Source organism: Petaurus breviceps, unplaced genomic scaffold, assembly GCF_028583685.1.
Source record: "Petaurus breviceps papuanus isolate PSGF00001 unplaced genomic scaffold, PetGlider_PUasm1.0 178, whole genome shotgun sequence".
Taxonomy (NCBI): Eukaryota; Metazoa; Chordata; class Mammalia; order Diprotodontia; family Petauridae; genus Petaurus; species Petaurus breviceps.
This window is the reverse complement of record NW_027185777.1, coordinates 19927231-19946809: the sequence shown is the minus strand read 5'-3', so window position 1 is coordinate 19946809 and position 19579 is coordinate 19927231. Positions and strand designations below refer to the sequence as shown.

Sequence of the window (19579 nt, the reverse complement as noted above, 5' to 3'; positions counted from 1 at the left end):
TTTGTTCACATGGATATCACTCTTGTTAAGACCCTCATCTCCTCATAATTGACCTCCCTACCTTAAGTCTCTCCCCTTTCCAAGTTATCATCCATACAGATGCCGAATAGATATTTCTAAAGCATGGTTGTCTGACTATATTATTCCTCTGATCAAAAATCTATATTGGTTCTCTATTACCTTAATACCTCTTGTTTAAAATGGAAATATTTCTCAGTAACAATTAAAACTCTATACAGTCTGGCTTCTGCCTGCCTTTAAAAGCTTTTTCCAATGCATTACTTCTTTTCACGTATTCCATGTCTGAGCTACACATTGGGCTTCTTATGTTCTTCTACTTATACTACATTCTGTCTCCTCATTCATGCTTTTAAAGCACTAACCTTCCTAACCTTTTTTCTTAGAATGCCTAACTTCTCCCAGTTACTTCCTATAGAAGCATCTAGTGGTCAGAGTGCTGGACCTGGAGTCAGGAAGACTTGAGTTCCAGAGTGGCTTCAGACAGTCAATCAACTATGTGATCCCGGGCAAGGAAGTCACTTAACTCTGTCTACCTCAGTTTCCTCAATTGTAAAATGGGAATTATGATAGCACTGACTGTGTCATATGTTGTCAAGATCACATGAGAGAATATTTATAAAAGCACTTGGTGCAGTGTTTTGCACACAGCAAGCACTTAATAAATGTTCGTTTCCTTCCCTTGACCTATATGACACTTTCTATGATTTTCCCAGCTATTAATGTCCCCCCACCCCCCGATTACATAGTATTTATCTGTTTTTTAAAATTAAATCTACTTATATCTTAATACTGTCTTTTACAGGAAACTTCTTCCAATCCCTCTTAACTCTAGTGCCTTCCTTCTCTTAATTATTTCCAGTTTGTCCTGTATATGGCTTTTTTGTATGGATCTGTTTGCATATTGTTCCCCCTGTTTTGAGTTTGAGCTCCTTGAAGGCAGGGACTGTTTTTTGCCTCTGGCATATAGTAGGTGCTTAAGAAGTGAGTTTTGTCTAACTGACTGACTTAAATGTGTATGAGTTGTTTCTCTTTTTTTTGTTTTTTTAAAGCAATCAGGGTTAAATAATTTGCTCAAGGTTACATGGCCAGTTATTTCTGGGTGTGGTGCTGAGTATCTGAGCCTGGATTTAGATCCAGGTCATCCCGACACTGGAGCCAGTGCTCTTACTCGCTGAGCCACCTGGCCGCCCCTAAGCAATTGGGGTTAAGTAACTTGCTCAAGGTTACATGGCCAGGTGTTTCTGGGTGGGTGCTAAGTGTCTGAGCCTGGGATTCGATCTCCAGGTCTTCTCAACACTGGAGCCGGTGCTCTTACTTGCTGTGCTACCTGGCCGCCCCGAGTTGTTTCTCTCGATGGACTTTAAGCATGGGGCAGAGGCTGTTTTGTTTTTGTCATGGTATTCCTAGCAACTAACACAACATCTGGAACATAGTAGTTTAATGAATACTTATAGCTTGATCTGTGTATATTATTTCTCTTCAGTAGAATATAGGCATTTTTTGGGGGGGAGGTCCCTTTGTATCTTTGGTACACATATAGATACCTAATAAGACACAGTTCTTTTACCCTGTTATTCTTCTACTCAAAAATCTTTAGGGTTTCTCTTTTGCCTCTAGAGTAAAATAGAAACTCAGTGTGCTATATTTCATTAGACTTCTTCATAATGTGCTTTCCACCTTGCTTTCCAAATTTGTTAGTAGTAATTCCCTTTCACTCTCTTCCAGGCCATCTCTCCTACTTTATTATTTCTTGACTCATCAATTCTGTCTCTGTGTCATTGCATTGCAGTAACAGAGCTTGCATTTTTCACCTTGCCTTCTCATATGCTTGCCTTCCTTTCAGGCTCAGATCAATAACCAGCTCTAATTTAGAACATTTCATTGACCCAAATAGCAGTTAATGCTTATTTCCTCTTCAGATTGTCTTGTATCCATGTAGTCTGTGTTGTATTCCCCAAATAGAATATGAATTCTTGGCTGGTAAAACTCCAATATTATTTTAATCTGTTTCCCCAATCTTAGTAAAAGCATGTCATAGATATCTGCTTAATAAATGTTTGTTAAATTGAAAGGAATATCACAGGCCTCTCGTAACTCTAAGCTACATAATATCCTGAATAATTAATCTATTGCTTTCCCTGAAGTATTTGCTTGAAAGGCCACCTTACTTGAAAAAGTCACCTATTTTAGGTGGCTTCTCTGACAATATTAAAAGAAAAGTTGCTGACAATTGTGATATCTGTAGAAAAAACTAAATAAATAAGACCATATACCTTTACGGACAACAGTACTACTGTTACCATTTATGGAGGTAAATAACTTAGGTAAATAGGTAAATAAACTTAGACTATACAGTAGAATTGTACACAAAAATGTGTAATGTGATAAATATATGCATCCATCCTTTTAAATACATAAAGTAAGCTAAGTGCCTTTACCCTCTGCTAAGTATTATAATTATGTGTCAAAATAAATTCATAAGTATAACCTAAATTAATACAAAGATGGCATGTTTAAATATAACAAATGTAGGACATTTGGTAAAATTTTTAATTGCTAATTTACATCTGTAAACTAAAAATTGTATTCTACACTAATAGAATAAGTTCCAAATTTGAAACATAGTATTTGGAGTTCTTAATAAAAGTCATGTTTATGTCCAGTTATTGTACAACTCAATGTAGCTGTAAGAAAAACCCTTTTTCATTAGAAATATAGGTGACTAACTATAAAGCATGTCTTTTACTTTATGGTATGTCCCAAGGCTCTAAATCTCAGAAGTACCAAAGCATAGTTAGGAGGGCACCTTGGCAAAATACCAGCAGCAATAGGACAAAGGAGTAAGAGGTTTAATACTTAAGTGTCAAGGTGAACTGGTTTATATAAGTTAGGTCAAGATTGAGAAAGAAGGTCAGTATAGCCCCAGCAGGGGTGATAGCATAGGACAGAGCTGATGGGACAGAGCGCTTCATATGTGGCCAGAGTGAAGGAGACAGTGGGAGATGATAATTGAGATTTGGGTGAGGAATAGAGGAGAAAAAGGAGCTGTTGATAAATGGCCTTAATTTTTTCAGTCAAGTATGAGGTTCTTAAGGACAGCTAGGTGGCACAGGGGAATTAGAGAACCATGCCTGGAGTCAAGAAGACTTATCTTCCTGAGTTCAAATCCAGCTTCAGACACTTACTAGCTGTGTGACCTTGGGCAGCTCACTTAACACTGTTTACTCTCTTCCTCATTTGTAAAATGAGCTGGAGAAGGAAATGGCAAACGACTCCAGCATTTTTGCTGAAAAACCCCAAATGGCATCAGAAAGAATCAGACATGACTGAAAAATGAATGAACAACAACAAAATGAGGTCCTTGGCTGACTCTTGTTAAAAATAGACAAGAATTTAATATTTCTCAGACTACCAGTTGGTAGCTAGGGATATAAATTATTCTCCCTCTCCTATTATCAAATGAACAACCAAAAAACAAAACCTCTTTAGACAAGAAAATGTGATCAGATAAGATTTTTTTTTACTTCTAGTTATTATGAATTTACAGCTAGTGGTGCTTTGGGAGGGACACTCAGTTCCTCCCAGTACTATAGTGTGTCCCAGGAGAAAAGCAGTGATTCTGAAACCACAAGACCTGGATCCTGCCTTATGCTTACTACCTGTATGATCTAGGGCTAGTGACTTAACCTCTGGGTTAAAGGAATGAATAATAATGATGAAAAAGTATTTATCATACAGTTAGAATAGATGACTTCTAAAGTCCCCTCCACTAGATCTGTGATCATCAGAACACTATAGGGAACCATACCTCCAAAACCTTATTTCCTTATGAACAGGTTTCCTTTGCAGTGAATTTCTTAGGACTTTTGATTTACAATAAAGCTTCTTTTCAAATTATTTTGTTTCTTGTGGAGTTTGCTTTTTTTTTTTTGGAGTGGGGAAGGCAGGGCAATTGGGGTTAAGTGACTTGCCCAATGTCACATGACTAGTAAGTATTAAGTGTCTGAGGCCGGATTTGAACTTAGGTCCTCCTGACTCCAGGGCCAGTGCTCTATTCACTGCATCACCTAGTCATCCCTGGAGTTTGCTTTAATGAGCTTTCCCCTCCCCCCTGTTTTGGAGGATGACATTTGGCTAACATTTTAATAATTTTAAAATTTTTTGTAGGCATTACTCTCTGTACATGACACTGTGGCCCAAAAGAATTATGATCCTGTTTTACCTCCTATGCCTGATGATATTGATGATGAGGAAGATTCAGTAAAAATAATCAGACTGGTCAAAAACAGAGAACCACTGGTAAGGTTATCACAGTTATTCTTACTCAGAATTTATTTGTGAGATATAAACAGAGCTTATGAAGAAGTCAGATTTGAAGGTGGTGTGTTTTTCCTCCCTTTTTAACTTAATGTTGCAATGCTGTGTTTTCTTTAGAACTACAAAATTAGAAATAAAAGTCATAGTTCACATTTTTATACCACTTCGAAGGTTGCAAAACACTTTCCTCACACCTTTATGAGAAAAATGGTACAAGTTGTGTTTTTCCCTATTTTATTGATGGAGAAACAGGCTCAGGAAGCTTATATGACTTCCCCTGGACCAGTCAACTAAGAAGCTTGAAAGGGGCACTGGAACCCAAGGAATCTCTGCATTCCTAGAGACATGTCCTTTTCCTTATATTTGTCACTTGTATTTGTGATTATAATTTTAGAAAATCAAGCTAAATAAGATGACATCCATATCATTACCTATGTTTACTGGCAGTTTTTATAGTGTGTTGATCCATTTTTAAGAGATCTATAGATATGTTTAAAGATTTGATTGTCCTTTTTCCTCCTACTATGATATTTGATGTTATCAATTAGAGCGATTTTTTTAATGTTACCGAGTTTAGTATTTTTTAAAATGTTATATTTTATTACGGATTTTCCTATAGACTAAGAACTACAGAGTTTTGGAAGGTCTGGAAAGTAGTAGTGAAAGAGTATGTAGGGATAATCAGTAGAAGATAGAGTAGGGTAAAGGATAAGTTAGTGAGTAGGAATAATTGATTATTTTTTATTAGGGACATGTTTAGGGTTTGAGAGGAATATTAGGTAAAGATATTAAGAGGAGAATTTAAACTAGTCGGATTAAATTAGGAGTTATTAGCAAATTATAAAATTAATTTTTATCTTATTAATTTAGAAAATATCCTATTTACGACTAGCTTTAAGTGAATGGTCTCAAATGAAGATGATATTAATAAAGAAAATTATATAATAGGCTTATCACTGGTTATAGATTTAAACTGCCAAATCTGTTACCAGTTCTAACATTTTTAAAAGGCACAGAGATTTATTCAAACATTTAAGAAAGTACCATAGACATAGACTGACTTTTACTGTAGTGGATTCAGGTAATACTTTGTATGACTAAGGGGTACAGAAAGCATCAAGGAAATACAGATATATACTCCACCTTAAAACTAGTAATGGAACCTGTGATCCCAAAGGTACTTGCACTCATTACCATTTAGTCAGAAGATCTTGTATATCTCCCTTGTTAACAATGCAAACTCTTTCTCTCTGCTTGCTCGCTCAAGAAGAGCCATAGGTAGCCTAGGAAAGTTAGCATTTAAAATCCAGTGATCTAATATTAGAAAAGGCAGACTAACAAAGGTAGATACACAGAAGAAACTAAAAAGAAAGCCAGAATTTTAAGACCAAAAATAAATATGAGTGGTGATGTAACTGTTGAAATTGAAATAACTGGAAATGAAGCATGTCAATAGGAAATTAATAATAATGCTTCAAATTATAAAGCACTACCTACTAATTCCATCAATCAGTGGTTTAACCACATTTCAACATGAGTACACTAAAACTTTTAACTATTGTAAAAGTGGACTCAGTTTTCAGATCATCTTAATACATTTTATCAAAAGAGTGAAAAAGGATTTTAAATATAATTTGGGCCATATTCAGTGTAGAAGAAACTTCCCAGTTAGCTGAAACTATATAGAGCTAATTGTCCAGGTCCTTATAGGGAGGTAACTAATGAGAGCTCCCCAATATGCTATATTCACACAGTAACATTATATGAATATTTTAAAAAAACCTATTCAGGCTCTATGCCACCCTTTCTGTCATCATGCATACTTTAATACAGAAGAATGACATTCCTATTGACTCAGGAAACCCATTCTGTGATCCATTATCCCAGATGAGATATGGGACTGCTTAAAACAGTGCCAGGACTGGACAGCATTAAATGTTGGGTCCAGAAGATCAGTCCAGAAGGACATGTTTCAATTAGTATTTTTAATACGTCACATAAGAACAGTTATGTCCCCAAAAGAGTATCAGTCATCCACGACTATTTTAACTTACAGAAAAGGTGATAGGAACCTCCCCTCCAGTTGAAGGCCCATTTCCCTGCGTAACACTGTGGGTAAGGTCTACACCTATGTCTTGTCTAAAAGACTCATCAGTTGGTGTATAAGAAATGGATGCATCAGTAGGAATCCAAAAGGTCTTCATGCCTATTTACAGCAGTAATGCACATCACTTCTTATTCCACTTCATCCCTGATGAAACCAAATATAAAAGGGAAATGTGTACAGTGGTCAAAACAATATGGTAAGCACTAAAATGGGCCTTTTTGCACAAAGAGGCAATAAGTGTTATTGACCCATACCCACACCAGAAATGGCCTTCCACCAGACATTAACATCCAGGTAGGAATGAGGCAGGGCTGTCCTCTTAGCCCAGTAATTTTTAATAGCACTAGAACTGATAACATGTGCACTGACAAGGACATAGCTAGAGTGTAATTTTTATACAATAGGAAATTAATGTCCTAGCATACATGGGTGGTTTGGCAACAGTTGCTGACATCCCTGGTTACCTAACTAAAATACTAGTTTCCATGTGGCAGGACTACTCTTTAGCAGAACCAAGTATGTGTCCTTGTTGATTTATGACTGGAAGAAGAGGCACTCCCCATATAATTACAAATACATAATCAGGGAATCTCAGTGATGACTGAAGAAAGCACCTGTTCTTATCTTAGAATCCCCATGCAAGGTTCCACACTGCAAATTCTGCCAAGGATGTGATAACTAATATGGATACAGACTTAGACCTTGTGGACAAATCTAAATTGGCTCCTTTGCAGAAAATACTTTCATTTTACCCCATATCCATTCCATCCTAAGCATAACGTGGTCCCCAAGAGAGCCTTCAAATTCTTGGGCAGAAAAGTTTAAAAAGACACCAAGACATGGTTATCCCTTCCCCAAAAAGCCAGTATTGAGTCCCTGGCTCCCCCCTATAAAATGGGAAAGATGAATCTGCTACCACTAGTTGTAGCAGCAGGCATATTGGGTGACTTATGGATTGAAGCTTCTGGCATCAACCCATCTGGGTTGTTGTTGTGTTCTTTTAGTGATACAAGAGGAACAGAATTAAACCAGACCCTTCATCAGAAGGTCTGGCCTCTTATTCAGATTGCTTTATGGAAAGAGAATTCAAATACAAGGTCACAGTAGCTTCTCATCTGGTTCTGGCAACAGGTGATTGTCAGTTAAACTCCCATTTTAATGTCTTGGCTTTGTCACAGAATGATGATCTGTTAGCCCTAGGAGTAAAGGAGTAGAGAGGAATGTGAAGTATGTACTAAGATATTATTTTAAACAACAGCTAGTCAGCAAACCTGAATTTCCAGTCTGCAAATTGGGTAAAAGATCCTTCCTTCAAAAAAAAAAGAGGCCATAGCTATTGAGATCATGCAAAATACTTTACCCGGATTTCATTACTCAAGAAAAAATTAGTTTTAAAATATTTTTAAATTATTAAAAATAACACTTGTTAGCATTTATTAAGTAAAATTATATCAATGGAGAAACTTTCTTCCTTAGTTTTTGACATAGGACATTTGTATACTAACAAATTAGTTTTCAAAAAAACTTAAAACCAAAAGTTTATATTAATTGAGGAATTCAGATCATGAGCCACATTATCAGAATCTTACATGTGCCATCTTTTTGTTGTGGTTAAACTTTTTTTTTTTTAAGAAACAGTATTTGTTGTTGTTTTTTAACCTAGTCTCCACTGAATTTTCTTTTTAGTATGAAATTGACAGACATCTAAAAAGAGTGAATATTTCGGTATGCAAAGAATAAAAAAAGAGGATTATAGGTTAAACTATGAACTGCTATGTACAGAAGCTTTGTATATTTTTTTAAAGTGTATAGAAAATCTAACATAATAGTATCAAAACTGCCCTGTTCATCTGTGTCACCTTCTGAACTTCCTTGATTCTTTGCTTTGTATTTTTTTTTAAAGCAATTGGGGTTAAGTAACTTGCTCAAGTTTACACGGCCAGTTACTTCTGGGTGTGACTTTTTTTTTTGCCTTTTGGAGGGCAATTGTGGTTAAGTAACTTGCCCAAGGATACATGGCTAGGATTTTGTGTGTGTGTGTGTAAGTGTCTGAGGCCAAATCTGAAACAAGGTCCTCCTGACTCCGGGGCCAGCGCTTTACTCACTGTGCCACCTAGACGCCCCTTGTATTTTTTTTTTTTTTAATATTTCATCAGTGGTCTTTTATGTCTTCTGAATTTTTCATCACTGTCACTACCTAACAACTCTACCCTCATAACAAGCAAAACTAATTTACATAGACCAACTAAAAATAATTTCTTTGAAGTAATGGTTCATCATTTCATTTTTCAGAGTTTTTTAAGTCTTTTAAACTTTTTAGTCATTATGTGTTTTTCTGGTTTTGCTTATTTCATTCTACAGCAATTCGTATAAATTCTCCCAAGTTTCTCTGAATCTTTCTGTCTAGTCATTTCATATAGCACAATAATATAGCATTGCATTGGTACATTATAATTTGCCATTCCCTATTAATTTCACATGTTCCTATAAATTCTTATCTTTTAGCCATTTTTACGGGACCATAAGAAGATATCAGGGATGTAAAGTGGCAACATTAAAATTAGTTTTTTAAAATCTATTTCATATTTTGGTGTTTCATTCCTAGGAACCATAACTTATACAATGAAATTTTGGTCACAAAGGATTTTGGAATCTAATGTTGCATGTTATATGGGAAATATACAAATGTAAAATTTCTGTATATTTTAAAAATAAGTATTATTCATGTCAGAAATGACATTGGATAACCCAAAAACATACAGACCGATTCCCCTCCCTTATAACATACTGTGTAAAATGTACCAAAAGAAAATTAATAGTAGATGGTATTACATAGTAAGAATTTCAGAGCAATCCAGTGCCTCATTCCTTTGTCACAGTCCTAGTATTTATCAATATATAGGCCTAACCATTCTTGCATTCATTTTTGGGTGGAGTAGCCACTTCCATTAAATTCATTGTACCTGCCTTCTGTCCTCTAAGGGTTTCTCTGATAACAGATTTCCCAGCTAACTGGAATTTTATTCAATTGCAAAAGTATTATTTTGATCTCATGATTATGAAAACATAAATTTCACATTCTTATCAATATTCTCATTATATCAATTTTCAATTATTTATGTCATTATTATATCAATATTCTCAATATCCCGTTGTTTTCAATCTTTACCTTTTATCCTAGTGGTAGGAGTAATCAATTAAACAAGCATTTATTAAATGTTAATATGTACCAGGCATTTTGGATGAGTCATAGGAATTCAGTGACAAAAATGGAATAGTCTTTATTCTTGAGTTGTTTGCTTTCTATCGGGGGAGGGGGAGAGAGAGAGAGACAGAGAGATAGAGACAGAGAAAACACATATATATCTGTGTGTGTGTTTCTGTATACAGAATATCCACAGAGTATACATACACAAAATATACAAAAGGTAGTTTGGAAGGAAAAGCAGTAGCATCTGAGGGCATCAAGAAAGGCTTCAGCAAGGATCAAAAGTTATACTTGAACATTTTTATGCTCCCATAGGAGAGTCCTGATACTTGAACTTCATTATTACTAATCCAGTTGTGAGTTGTGAGAATTACTCATCTATCAAATGGTTCACTACATTTGGCACTATACCTTAAAACAATTTTATAGCAATTGATTTGTCAGTCTTAATGACACCAGTATGAGTTCATAACTACAGTTAAAATGGACTTTACATATTATCTAATTCAAACCTTTCTTGTTTTACAAATGAGGAAACAGCCTGTTTAGAACCCAGGTTTCTAAGGAGGATATAGTTCTTTCAACTCAAAAGGATGTAATTTTTTCTTTTATATTATAGTACTTTTGATTCAACTACCCACCATGTATAAATAACTGAATTATAGAAGGATCTTAAAGGTCTTCTAGTCGAACTCCATTTTATAGCTGAGCAACAGGATAAAGAAGTTAAGGGACTTGTCCAGAAACATACACCTAGTTAATGGCATAACTGAGGCTAGAATGCAGGTCAGCTGTTTTCCAAACTATTATGATTTAATTTTTTTTTAACTTTTTAAAAATTTTCCTCTCTTTTTTATTTTTTAGTTTGCATCATTCATTTCCACCAGGTTTTGAGTTACAAATTTTCTCCCCAGTTTTCCCTACCCACCACCCCAAAACAGCGATCCCACTGAATATCCCCTCCCCCAACCTGCTCTCTCCCATATCTTCCCCCAAACCCCCTTCGACTTTCCAGTAGGGCATGGTGGATCTCTATTCCCCAGTGCCTGTATATCTCATTTCCCAGTTACTTGTAAAATAAGAATAACAATAATAATAATAATATGAATATATATTTTTAGACATTTGATTTTAAAACTTTGGATTCCAGATTCTTTCCCTTCTTCCCTTGTTACCCACCCTCACTGGGAAGATAAGCAATTCAGTATAGGTTGTACATGTGTACAATGTGTACTATGCAAAACATTTCCATGGTGGATATATTGTGAAAGACTAACTATATTTCCCTTCATCCTATCCCACACCCCACTTGTTCTGTTGCTACTTTGATCCTGTCCCTTTTCAAAAGTGGGTGCTTCCAACTTCCCTCCCCGCCAGCCTGCCCTCCCTTCCATTATCCCCACTCTCTTCCCCTTCCCCTCTACTCTCCTATAGGGTGAGTTACCCTATTTAGTGTGTACATCATTCCCTCCCTAAGCCAAATTCAATGAGAATAAGGTTGACTCATTCCCTTTTGCATTCCTGTTCTTCCCCTCCATTGTAACAATTTTCCCTTGCCTCTTCTATATGAGATAATTTACCTCATTCTGTCTCTCCCCATCTCCTCTCATATTCCACTCACCTCTTAATTTCACTTTTTAAGTATCATCCCTTCCTATTAAATTGGTCCTGTGCCCTCTGTCTGTGTATAACTGTACACATATATACACACTCACATATGTATTCATATGCCCATATAGCCTCCTATATAGACATATATATGTATGAGTGTGTGTATGTACACACACATACACACATTTCTATTCACTTCAACTGTTCTCATACTGAGAAAAGTTTCATAAGTTACAATTATCATTATTTTCATGTGGGAATATAAGTAGTTCAACGTCAATAAGTTCCTTATGATTTCTTTCCCCTGTTTACCTTCTCATGTTTCTCTTTCTTCTTGTATCTGAATGTCAAATTTTCTATTCAACTCTGTTTTTTTATCAAGAATTCTTGAAAGTCCTCTGTTCCACTGAATGATCATATTTTCCCCTGAAACATGATACTCAGTTTTACTGGGTAGGTGATTCTGGGTTTTAATCCCAGCTCCTTTGCCCTCTGGAATATCATATTCCAAGCCCTTCGATCTCTCAGTGTAGAAGTTTCCAGGTCCTGAGTTATCCTGATTGTGTTTCCACAATATTGAAATTGTTTCTTCCTGGCTGCTTGTAATATTCTCTCCTTGATCTGGGCACTCCAGAACCTGGCTATAATATTCCTAGGAGTTTTCTTTTTTGGGATCTTTTTCAAGAGGTGATCGGTAGATTCTTTCAACCTCTATTTTGCCCTCTGGTTCTAAAACATCAGGGCTGTTTTCCTTGAGCATTTCTTGAAGGATGATTTCTAGGTTCTTTTTTTGATCATGGCTTTCAGGTAGTCCAATAATTTTTAAATTATCTCTCCTGGATCTATTTTCCAGGTCAGTGGTTTTCCCAATGAGATATTTCACATTGCCTTCTATTTTTTCATTTGTTTGGATCTGTTGAATAGTATCTTGATTTCTCATAAAGTCAGTAGCTTCCATTTGCTCCAGTCTGATTCTGAAGGAATGATTCTCTTCAGTGAGCTTTTGAGATTCTTTTTCCATTTGGAAACTCGGCTTTTTAAGGCATTCTTCTCCTCATTGCCTTTTTGAGCCTCTTTTGCCATCTGAGTTAGTTTATTTTTTAAGGTGTTATTTTCTTCAGTCAGGTTGTTGTCTCATAATTTTCTTGCAACATTCTCATTTCTCTTCCCAATTTTTCCTCCACTTCTCCTATTTGATTTTCAAAATCCTTTTTAAACTCCTATGACCTGTAACCAGCTCATATTTTTCTTGGAAGCTTTTGGTGCAGGAGTTCTGACTTTCATTGTCTTCCTCCTATTCCATGCTTTGATCCTTTTTGTCCCCAAAATAGGAGTGTAAAGTTGTATTGCTCTGTTTGCTTTGCTTCCTTTGCTTGTTCATGTTGCCTTTCAATTACTTGACTTTTGAGCCTTTTGCCCCAGTAGAACTCTGCTACCAGAAATGGGAGCTTTATCCCAAATGCTGGGGTTTTTGGAGCTGCTGGAGGTGTTAGTTGGGTGCCCTCTCTAAAGCCTCCACATGCTCTGGCAAACTGTTCACACACCCCAGGACCTCCAACCTAGACAGCGATCCAGATCCAAGCAGGTTAAAGCAAGAGTGATTACCCCTCAGACTGGTCGCTTGGTGCCCCTACAATCTGTAGACCAGGAGCTCTGAGGCAGCCACGAGACTGCAGCTGCAGGGCAGGGGCACCTAAGCTGCTTTTCACCCCAGGGACAAAGCCTGATCGCATTCCAGAATTCCCAGGTCCCAAAGTCCACACTGCACTGACCTCTCAGTTTGTCCTTCACATCTATGGGTTGATAATTCTGGAAACCACCACAGCTGCTGGTGATCTAAGGTCCGCCCTGGTCAGGCTACCCTGAGGCTGAAACCTCAGGCTCAAGCGGGGCTGGGCACGGCTCCCAACCCCCTTTGCTGGCCCCTTCCTGCTGGCTTGCTAGGCTGTCCTCAGTGGGAGGTTAGCTTATTTCTGTCATTTTGTGTGCTCTATAGCTCCAAAGTTTGTCTAGAGTCATTTTTTACATGAATTGGAGGAGGTGGGAGCTGGAGCTGCATGGAAGTCCTGTTTCTACTCCGCCGTCTTCACTAGTGTTATTTTCGCTAAATCATTTAGACACCTGATTAAAATGATTAAAACAGAATCCAAAAAAAAGTATTTTTAAACTTTTTTGACATTTCAGGTTGCCTGTCCATGGTCTGCTGCATTACAGAAATCCAAAGCAATACTATTTTAAGTATTCGAGGCAAATTTCAATATTTGTGTTTCATTTCATATAAGTTTTCTATATTTTTTTCACAAGAGGATAAAAGATTTGTGAGTATATAAAAAGTAGAAAAAATAAACTACTAATTCATTGAACCTGACCTCTCTTGTAAACTCTGGAGTATAAAATCACTGACACTAAGGGCTGTGTCTTCTATATTTCTCTCAGTGTTGACAAAATGCTGACCACATAGTTTAATACTCAGTTAATATTGATTGATTAGTCCAGGTTAGGCTTTCACTGAATAACAGAACTGTAAGGAATCTCAGAAGCCATCTGCTCACAATAGTAAGCCCGCCTTTGCTTGAAGAACTCCAAAGAGGAAGAAACCACTGTCTCACTTACTGTTGGATCTCTCAGAATGTTGGGAATTTTTTCCTTACCTTTAAACCCAAATAAACTTGTTTACAATTTTTACCCATTGGTGCAACATCTGCCCCCTGTGGCAAAGTAGAAGTCAGATGCTTTTTAAGTACATATTTTTGGTATATTTTATTTTATATCACCTAAATTTTCCCATACGATTTCCCTTTCACTCTTCTTTTATCATGAAGAACTTTTGAAGAGAAGGAAGTGGCTGGGGTGTGAGTGGGGGGACGGGACCAAGACAACATCAATAAATGTAAAACTTTGACATGATAACTCAGTGTTATACCTTCCTGACCTCCCTACCTCAGCAAAGGAATGTGGTGAGGTGCCTTCTCATATTGAGTCTTTGGAGAGCTGTTTCTTTTTCACTTTGAAATTTCATTCTCAATTGTTTGTTGATAGTTTTTGATTTACAGTTGCAACCTCGTATATTGTTTTCTCTCCTCTGCTTGCTTCATTTTGCATCAGTTCATGTCAGTCTTTCTGTGCTTCTCTGTATTTATCATGTTTGTAATTTCTTATCTGGAGGTAATATGCCATTACTCAGTCAAGTACCTACTGTGTTTTAGGCCCTGTGTTTAATACTGGGTATGCAAAGGAAGACAGAAGAAAGGTACTACTTTCAAGGGGCTTATAGTCTAGTGAGGGAGACAATGTGAAAGCAGCTATGTATGAATATGGTTTAGATAGGATTAATTGAAGATAATCAACAGATGGAAAGCATTAAGGGGGTTTGGAAAAGACTTCTTATAAAAAATGGGTTTTTCCTGGAAAGAGTTACATGAACTGATACAAAGTAAATTGAACAGACCCAGAAGAACATTATACATAGTAACAGCAATATTGTTCAGTGAAGAATTGTGAATGACTTAGCTATTCTCAGCAACACAGTGATCCAAGACAATTCCAAAGGATTAATGATGAAGCATACTGTCTACCTCCAGAGAAAGAACAGATATTGTGACTACAGACTGAAGTATGCTATTTTCACTTTCCTTCTTTTCTTTATTTGAGTCTTTGTACAAAATGACTAACATGGAAATGTTTTACATGAATGTACATGTATAACCTCCCTCTGATTCTTACCATATGAGGGAAGGGGCAGGGAGGGAAAGAAGAATAGAATTTGGAACTCAAACCAATGTTAAAAAAATTGTTTTAGCATGTAATTGGGGGGAAATAAAGTATATTAAAAGGAAAAAGAAAATGGGTTTTTGCTGTTATTTGAGGAAAGCCAGAAGGTAGAGATAAGGAGGAAGAGAATTCCAGGCTATGGGACAGTTGTCAGTGTCACTTGATTACAGAGTACATGAGGCCGAGTAAAGTTTAAGAAGACTGGAAAAGTAGGAGGGGAGATAAAGGGTTTTGAATGACAAAAAGGAGATTTTTGTATTTGTTCCTAAAGGTACTAGGTAGCCACTAGAGTTTATTGAATAGGGTAGAGAATGGGGGGTAGAATGATCAGATCTGAACTTTAGGAAGATTTTGATCAACGAGTGGAGCATAGACTGGAGTGGGGAGATACTTGAGACAGGGAGACCAACTTGAACACTGTTGCAGTTGTGCAGGCATGAAGTGGTGAGGACCTGCAATAGGGTCATGGCAGTAGGGGAGGAGAGGAGAAGGTACGTATGAAAGATGCTGCAAAGCTGCTCTTCATCAGGTCTTAGTAATATTTTGGAAATTGGAGGTATAAGAGAGAGTGAGAAATTGAGGATATTATTTAGGTTGTGAACCTCCATGACTAGGAGGATGGTAGTACTGCCACACTCAAGGGAAATTTGGAAGAAAGGAAGGTTTAGGGCAAAAGATAATGAGTTCAGTTTTGGAATGTTAAGTATAAGATGTCTGTCCATTAGGCAATTAAAGATGCAAGTTGGGGAGTTAGGAGAGAAGTTGTGGCTGTATACGTAGATTTCAGAATCATTGGCGTAGAGATTGAGTTCAAAGCTGATGAGATTACCAAGGAAATAGTATAGAGGGAAAAGAAGGCTCAGGACAGAGCCCTACAGAATATCCTCTCAGTTATTTGGTGCAAATAACTAGGATAAAAATCCAGAAAGAAGACTAAGAAGAACCAGAATAGTCTTGTAGAAATCTAGAGAGAAGAAGGTTTGGAAAAGAAGGCAATTAATGGTACTAAAGGCTGCTGAAGAGAGGGTGGGAAAGATAAAAATTGAGAAAAGAATTGGCAGTTTAGAGATTGAGGGCAACTTTGGAAAGAATAGTTTCAGTTGATGATGAGGCTAGAGGCCAAGTCTATAGAGAGTTAAGAAGAGAGTAAGAGGAAAGGAAGTAGAGGCACTAATTGTGAAAATCCTCAAAACGTTTAGCCACAGAAGGGAGGAGCAGTATGGTACTGACAGATCAAGTGAGGGGTTTTTGAGGATGGGGAAGACATAGGCATGTCTTTAAGCAGTAGAGAAGCATCCAGTAGACAAGGAGCAGTTCAAGATAAGTGAGAGAGTGGGCATGGTTAGAAGGAGCAATCTGCTGGAGAAGACAGGATAGAAGGTGCCTCTAGAGGAGTTTGCTTTGGCAAAGAGAAGAGCCGCCTCTATTTGAAACAGGGATGGAGAAGGTGATAGTGACAGAAATCGTTTGAGTGATGAGATGGAGAGGAAGGGATAAGACAGAACTCTGGGCAACTAGAAGTCCATTCTTTTTTCAGTGAAATGAAATACTTGAAGAGGGTGAAGGGAGGGGAAGCTATGGGAAGTTTGAAAATGAAAAGATTTGGAAAAACTGCTATAGTGAGTTAATTAGGGATCAATAAAAGGCTTACTTTGCTTCCATGAGGGCTCAGTTGATATTATGTAATAAATATAAATTTATAGTGGACTCAGCACAATTTCATAATCTTCTCCAGCGTCTTTCAGCAGCATGAGAATAGGAGCAAAGGCAGCGTATGGTGGAAGTAGTGCAAGACTGAAGCTTGACAGGGCAAGATATAAGAGGGCAAGAAACTCAAGATAAGAAACCAGTATAAAGTTGAACTAGTTCACCAAAAGGGCATCATCATGAAGGGAAAAGAGTTTAGCCAGTGTAGCAGTGGTGGTCTGGGAACGAACTGAGATTCTATAATGTTAATGGGATGATAAGGTCTTCCCTGTCCATTGATAGGCCTCTTGTGGATCCCATTGGGGGAGGGACTTGCCTAAGGAGGAGCTTAGAGGGAAACTTGCTTGTAGGACGGCTTTCACTCTTTTTGCTAATTTCTAATTAGTCACTGAGTCACAAGGGTTGTGATGCCTTCTGGTTCTGAGAAGTGTGTATATACTCTGAGTTGATATTTTGCTTTGGGGGCAGGCTTATGAGAAGGATCTTGTGATTCTCTGGTAGAGATTCTGAGTGACCATATGTTCAGAGATTCCCCCATTGCTCAGATGTAAAGGCTCTCTCAATCCAGGAATGTATGTAAAGTGCCTAGCAATATTGCTTTGATTCAGGCAGCCAGAGCACTGTCTGTTGGTCTTTATTTCTCTGCTTATATTTTCTCTGTATTTTCCCTGAAGTTCAGGGTATTTACTTTTCCCCTGAACTAGTGAATGTAATTTAAAAAGATTAAAATTAAAAAATTAAAAAGCATTAAAAAAAAACTTTAAATAGCTATCTTTCCTACTAAAGTAGATCTAAGAACCTGTGCTAGCAGCTATCCTGGGTATGCCAGTGTGATTGCCACTACAGGGTCAAAGGATTGGAGGGCACAATGAGGGTGAAAAATAGGGCTTGCAAGGCAGAGGGAGAAGTGGAATAACAATAGATTGTGATCACAAAAGAAAATTTTAGATTCATGCATGTGGAAATGATGCATTTGTGGGGTGATGGCAGGAACAAAGGTTTGACCATCTTGTAGCTTAGGGTGGGGTGGAGGAATAGGAAGTGTTCAGTGAATTATTTAAGGAACTGGGAGGTTAGGTGTTTGAGGAAATACCAGTAACTATGTTGAAATCCCAAGTATGAGGGCCAGAGTGGAGGAGGAGAGAATGACCATGAGGCAAGTAACTGAATGCATTGAAGATGGTAAGAGAATGTTCTAGTTTGTCAAGATCCTTTTAGAGCGTCATAGTCATGTAACATTAGTTTTTTTGTTTGTTTGTTTGTTTTTAGCAATTGGGGTTAAGTAATTTGCTCAAGGTTACATGGCCAGGTGTTTCTGGGTGGATGCTAAGTGTCTGAGCCCGGGATTCGATCTCTAGGTCATCTAGACACTGGAGCTGGTGTTCTTACTCGCTGTGCTACCTGGCTCCCCCTAACATATTAGTTTTTATGTCTGGGATGGTGACATACCATTAATAGTGAATGTACTAGTTAAAGATCTCTGTAAATCACTTCAGATTTAAATCCCCTGACCAACCTACATCAGAGTAGTAGATTTGTTATTTTAGACTGATGTGAGCACAGATTAAATTGTTAGTCTAAGGAAAAAAATCTCATTTCCTTCTTTAAATTTGGTTTTGATGTTCATTTAGATCTTTGGTTTATTTGATTATGTGATAAATAATAATAGCTGACATTCATGTAGCCCCTTAAGGTTTACAAAGTACTTTTAATCTTCACAACAATCCTATATAGTAGAAACTATAATTATCTCCAGATTACAGATGGGGAAACTGAGACTAAGAGAAGTTGAAGGCCTTGTCTAAGGTCACACAGCTAATAAGTAACTGAAGCAGAATTTGAACTCTGGTCTTACGGACTACAAGTTCAGTGATCTTTCCTCTGTGCCATAATAATAGGGTGCCTGCCAACATCTTATCTTAGTATTACTGTAGCCAAATGTAGACTTATGCCAGAAATGCATTCCATAGAAACACATTCCACATATACAAATATGTCTACTAGAGGAGTCAGGCTAGTCCTTTTATGTTTCATTATGCCTGTTTTTTAATTATAGGAATGTGATTATTGGCAAATTTTAGAAAAATCCCACTTTCTACTGTGGTGTGAATTCTACCCCACCTAAAGGGCAGTATTTCAGGACTGTGATGCAATGTGGGATGACTTTTCCAAACTCTTGCTGGTTTCTTGGATGCCTTTTCAAGATTTCCTTGCCAAAAAATAACTGCTAGTATGTGTTGGTCTTGCAGACCAGTAGTTCCATTTGTTAGCCTGTGAGCATCCAGACTTTGCCTTTGGTCCATAAAATAAGAATGTTGAAAAACCTGCTTTATGATACTTTCCCTGCCTCATGCCAGAAAATTAAAATATTTCTTTGCCCACTAAGAAGTTACCTGATCCTAAAGCATAAGGATAGTAGATACCATTACCACTTGTGTATATTGGCCTAAGAAAAGACACTTAAGCAACCCATCTGTCATGCCTATTTTATTATCATCTGAACTTAAGAGTCTTCTCCAAAATGGATAGTAGCATAATGTTATGTTAAAAGCCCCAGGCTAAAGTCAAGTACATGATACTAGTCCTGACTTTACTGTTAATTTACTGTGTGGTTTTAGTCAATTCATTTAAACTCCCTTAAACATTCACTATCCTCATCTGTAAACTATTCTGTGGATAGGAATAAGAATAACATCACCCACCCTACTAATGCCATGAGAACATCTTGAGGATAAAAATTTAAGTTAATTATTATGAAAAGGAAGCCCTGATCTTTACATAGCCACCACATTAGTCCAAGCCCTCATTGCCTCCCCTCTACTATTGCGGTAGCTTCT

The 19579-nt window shown here is 37.2% G+C and overlaps 1 protein-coding gene across 3 annotated transcripts in view; it reads left to right on the top strand.

Annotated features, from left to right (window-relative positions):
• Window positions 1–19579, top strand: part of MPP7 (MAGUK p55 scaffold protein 7) — a 265591-nt gene that overhangs the window by 170817 nt on the left and 75195 nt on the right. For 2 of the 3 annotated variants that reach the window (XM_069086374.1, XM_069086373.1), the window contains exon 6: window positions 4189–4320. The exons of the other annotated variant lie outside the window; for it this stretch is intronic. In XM_069086374.1, coding sequence (XP_068942475.1) covers window positions 4189–4320 — 132 coding nt within the window. The remainder of the gene's footprint in view (window positions 1–4188; window positions 4321–19579) is intronic. 3 annotated transcript variants of the gene reach the window in all.